The sequence below is a fragment of the Montipora capricornis genome, chromosome 14, assembly GCF_036669925.1.
Source record: "Montipora capricornis isolate CH-2021 chromosome 14, ASM3666992v2, whole genome shotgun sequence".
Classification (NCBI taxonomy): Eukaryota; Metazoa; Cnidaria; class Anthozoa; order Scleractinia; family Acroporidae; genus Montipora; species Montipora capricornis.
Window position 1 is genome coordinate 28,857,065 of NC_090896.1, and position 5,000 is coordinate 28,862,064.

General features: G+C 37.3%; 2 protein-coding genes across 5 annotated transcripts in view; both read right to left on the minus strand.

Moving 5' to 3' along the window:
- LOC138033194 (uncharacterized) overlaps positions 1–5,000 on the minus strand; it is a 23,470-nt gene that overhangs the window by 16,320 nt on the left and 2,150 nt on the right. The gene's annotated exons all lie outside the window — the stretch shown is intronic.
- LOC138033193 (uncharacterized) overlaps positions 993–5,000 on the minus strand; it is a 6,053-nt gene continuing 2,045 nt past the window's right edge. The window contains exons 1-5 of the mRNA XM_068880957.1: positions 4,312–5,000; positions 3,769–4,075; positions 3,051–3,121; positions 2,775–2,902; positions 993–2,079 (exon numbers count right to left, since the gene is read on the minus strand). The exon at positions 4,312–5,000 is cut by the window's right edge and continues 2,045 nt beyond it. Coding sequence (XP_068737058.1) covers positions 993–2,079; positions 2,775–2,902; positions 3,051–3,121; positions 3,769–4,009 — 1,527 coding nt within the window. The 5' untranslated portion in view covers positions 4,010–4,075; positions 4,312–5,000. The remainder of the gene's footprint in view (positions 2,080–2,774; positions 2,903–3,050; positions 3,122–3,768; positions 4,076–4,311) is intronic.

Genomic DNA, 5,000 nt, shown 5'->3' on the forward strand with positions numbered 1-5,000 from the left:
TTCTCAACCAATCAGAAGCAAAAACAAAAAGGAACTGTTCCGGTTTGCACGCACGCGTTTCCCGCGCTGGGCGCCAGCTACATATAACTGCAACGAAATCTGATTGTTTTATTTGAATTTCTTCGTCTGTTGAGATTAGTCAAGTAAGTACTTCGGTTCTGGTTTTTTACGTCCACTTAATTAAAAATTAACTATTTCGTTGGTGGACTGTTCACTTTGTAGTAAAAGTAGAGAAGGGACGGGGATTATTTAAAGAGACAGAAGGACAAAGGAAGGCAACCAGAGACTTAAACATCAGTTAAAACAATTTATTAACACAAGATGTCGCTCATAGTATTTATCCACCTTACGACTGCATATCAAACAAACAGTTCAGCAACCAGATACTAAAAGAGACTGAAAATTTACTACAAATTAATCAGCCAGTAAACGCAACAGATACACATACAGTTTCAGGGATAAAAGTGGAATAAAGGAGGATGAAAGGCTAACAAACATAAAGACGTTTGATATGCTCACTTGTTCTGACTCGTGTCCGTCAAGAAAATTGATGCTTGGTTGTGTTGGTTTTGGTGACTGTTCAGTTTCGGATTCCCCTGACTGAGGAAATGACATTTTCATGTTCGAAAGATCGCCCAAACTGTGAAAAGATATACTACCGTTCCGTTTTTTGTCTACGGGGCGTAGTGATATTTAAAACATATATGCCAATAAAAATAGAAAAAGAACTACTAGAGTTTATTATTCCACTTCTAACCAAACGAAATGTTCATCATAAAGATCAGTATCTGCTCAAAGGCAAGATACGACAATTTGTCACGTTTTCACTATAATCCAAGCCATGACTAAAGAAATATTTGGTACCACCATTGGCCTGCAGTAGCTGTCTAATCAATGACTTGTGACAGTCAAAAGGGCCATAGTAAAACTGGAACTCAACGAAACATTTGTCACAAAGTAAACTTGGTTTACTCATCATTTCACGCTGCTCGTTACACTATGTTCATCTCCCAATTATCCGACGAGAGGATGCTGCTAAAATCCTCTCTCAATTCTGGAAAGGATTGATAAGTTGATGGTAACTGTAGAACAGTATTGCATGTATGTGCAATTGGCCCGCGGCCCAACCCTGATAAATCTGTAAACTCTATTTGAATTGCAGCAAACAGCATTAGCTCAGACCCACTAACGAACCTTACAAAGTTTGATAACTTTTGAGAAGTGTCTAGACCTTTAATGAACTTTTTTAGAAACTTGAGACTTTCCATTTCTGGATCATTGACTGGATTTGCCTCAAGACAACTCAAAATTTTGCTTATGGATGGAAGCAAAGATTCATATTTCTCAGTCAAACTCGTCACGCTAACAAAGATTGGCATGAGAGGGCTTATTATGCACTTCCCACAGTCTGCAATATATTGCGGTTTTTGAATTAACTCTTTATGAGCAATTTCTTCAATAACAGCGACAATATTCTCTGAATTGACCTTACGACGACAATCATAGTTGCTCAACATTTCCAAAAGGTCAGTACCATCATCACCCTCATAATCAATTTCACCGGCAATAGATTTGATGATGAGAGTCTTCTCATCAGCCGGAACATAATTTTGAAATGATTGAATCAACATTGGGCCAGTGACAGCAGATTCCCCAAACAAGAGATAGGCAGAGAATGCTTGAGACATTAACAGTGGCAAGTACCCGCAGCCTTGATAACCTTTCACCAATATTCTGCCAATAGCTGCCCATTCTTCCCTTTGATAGTCATGTCTTACAAAGGGCACTGGTTCATTTTCTCCAATGAAAAGAGAATCATATACTTCTTTCCAAAACAGACTTAGTATATCTCTCAGCACTCCAACACCTTTGCTAATTTCTTGTCTGCCTCGAAAGTCAATGACCACAACTTCAAGGTCATCTGCCATAACGGATTCGTCTTTAAATATATCTATCAAATCCCTTTTCACATTCAGCCTATGCACTTTTATAACACGTGCACGTTTACGGACATCCTTCAGTACATCTGGAGCTTCCTGAACAACCATGTTTATGTCCACTTGATTTTGGGCTGGACTGCTGTAGATAAGAAATGAATATCAGCTACACTCAACAGTAAAATTAGAAATAATGCAGAGAGAAAGAAAAAACAGAGCTCCAAAGCAGAATTGGAAATAAACACTTTCAGCCATATTTAGTAAAAGGGAAAGCCACCAGTAAATGTCATTAATGGAAGATTATTTCACTAACAACTCTGAGCACATTGATTAATAAAGTACAGCTGAAGTCTGTTTGAAAATCCAAGCTAGAAAGAACTGTGTGTAGGCTAACGCACTACAGTCACACATCCAGTTAGTCCGACACAACTCAAAATAATTATTATTTGGCATGAAAAGTTAGAGATAGATAGGAGTTCAGTGTAATTTGTGAATCATATTTCCCAATCTGGCATTTTTTCTCCTGGGCCAAGTTGTTCAAAGCCCAATCAATTAAGCTTACCCTGGGTTAATGTGAACGTTGAGTCACGTTTATTCTCTAATCCAAAAGGATTAGTCAAAAAGATTTTTGTCCCTTATTATTGCCCTAGACCATTAGCTTTAAATGATACTTCAACATCATCTTTAATAAGCGAAATGAAAATGTTGGTTAACTATTAATTGTGGATTAGTCTTAATCGGCTTTCAAACAACTGGGCCCTAGTGAGCCCACCAAAAATTGTTTACAATATTATGTACCTAGGGATTAAAAACACCATTATACTCCGTTGTATTTACCTCTCATTTCCACAAGATGATGTTTGCTCAGTGAAAAACACTGGCTCAAGAAGCCTATCTTCATCTGGATCTGTCCAATTATCTAACCACTTTGGATTGAAAGTGACTTCATTTAAGGAATCTAGAGTCTTCTCAAAGGAAAAGAAATCCGAATGAGACAACCTCAGCTTTAGTTATTCTGTACATGGTTCCGCCCCCCCCCCCCACCCCCCCCCAAAAAAAAAACAAGGTTTTAATGGAATATGTTGAAATTTCACTGTCTTAATAAACTCATACCTTGTCTAAAGAGCCTTTGTTATCTTCTTTGGGACTATTGTCTTCACTGTCTGATGACCTACTGTTGACAGCTTAAAAAAGGAATAACATCTGTTCCGTATAACGTTGAAATTATCCTGCATTTTGGTGAAAACAATGTTTACTGCTTTCATTTCTTTCAGAAACAGCTACTCTTTTGACAATGATATGGAATGCAAAATAAAAAATGCAATCAGAATTTGCATTGTCCTTTTTGAAGAGGACTGCATTAATTATAATAGTTCATTTTGGATTGAAACCAGAACTGACCTGGTTGACTCAAAAGTTTCTCCCAGAACCAGGGTTAAAAGGGGGTGTCATGATCTTTGACAGGTGTGTTTTTGCAGAATTCTATCAAGACTTCCTGTGGCCAGCTAGTGAATCTTGAGAAACATACATGTTGTAGTTCAACTGTATCCTTCGTTTAAATTGTATTTCCCATTGTTTCAATTCATTATCATACAGTACCACTGCCAAGTACAATGGAAAATAAAATTTAGCCCAATGATAAATTTGAACTATAACACACACACCCGTTACATACTACATGCACATGGAATATTTTTCAACTTCTACTTTCGTGTTCTTTTTAGTTATTAGTTATATTCTTTTACTTTCTGACAGATTATAGTTTTTCCACAACACACTATAATAACTATAGAAAGAATTATTCTTTCAGCTAGCAAACATGTACATGTACCAGTAAAATCTTCTTCATCACAAAAATACAGAGTTATTCTCTGGTAGGGTTTTCCTAGACATTCTTTGTAACATCGGAGAGTAAAGGGCTGGCTTGTTCCAGGTATATACTTCACTCGCTGAAAGTCTGGGTATAATAACACAAATTCATGATCCCTTGGAAGTTGTTTGTTGAATGCCAGATGTTTATCGAAGGCAACTCGTTTCAGGGTAATATCTGAAATATTACACTTGGCATCCATGGGCAACGAAGAACCCCTTTTCTGCTTAAGCTCACCATTACTGTTATAAGCCAATCCAACTTTTATCTGCGAAATGAAATCATAATAATTATTGAATTCATGGCACGACTTTTCATGGAGTTGAGAAAACAGCCCCACGGCCCCCAAAAAAGCAACAAACAAGGTTTTATACCTACACACATTCATTACCTTTTGCAGAAAAATTGAAATTATTTTGAACAGTATTCAAAATTGCCTGCAGGACTTCCCTAAATAAATAACATCTTTGAAATGACAGCCATAAATACTCAATGAGCATGTACCTGAACTTGTTCATCACGGATTTTTTTCTTTTTTCTCCATCCAGTTTCCTCTCCACTTGTTTCACTTTATCTGCCTTTTTCACAGCACAGCTAAAAAAGGTTTGGTCTCCTCCACTTGCTCTTTGTGTCATAAATTCTTCAAATGACAAACTATTAGAAGCCATGCTCGGTCCAGCAGTACTGTATCGAGCACCACATGAGCCACAGAATAAAGCATTTGTTAAACCGGTAACATTTTTTGCACCACATGCAGAACAAAACATCCTGGAAAAAAAAGGTTCGGAATTATAAACAAACACCTTTAAAAGGTATTGAAGTACCGTATTTTACCGTATTCCTTAAATCGTCTGTAATTCCCTCCCTAAGGTATTGCAGGCCCGCCAATTTACATCTCCACCTGATCAACCAACACTATCGGTCTAAAAAGCTTTAATACATGACCTTTTCATGTAATTAAACAAAAGAAATATAAAATAGTAAATAGAATTGTCTTTGATCTCCCTGAGGGAACAAAACGGAGAGAAAATAGCAGAAAATAGTAAGCTCAAACTCACCTGTAGCCTGCGTTCGCAAACGTATTTCCGGTTGTCGCTTCTCTCCGCCCGAAAAGTAACGTCTGCGAAAACGACTCCACTAACGATTTCCATGACGTCATTCCTTTTGTCTTCTGGTTGACCAATTATGTGACG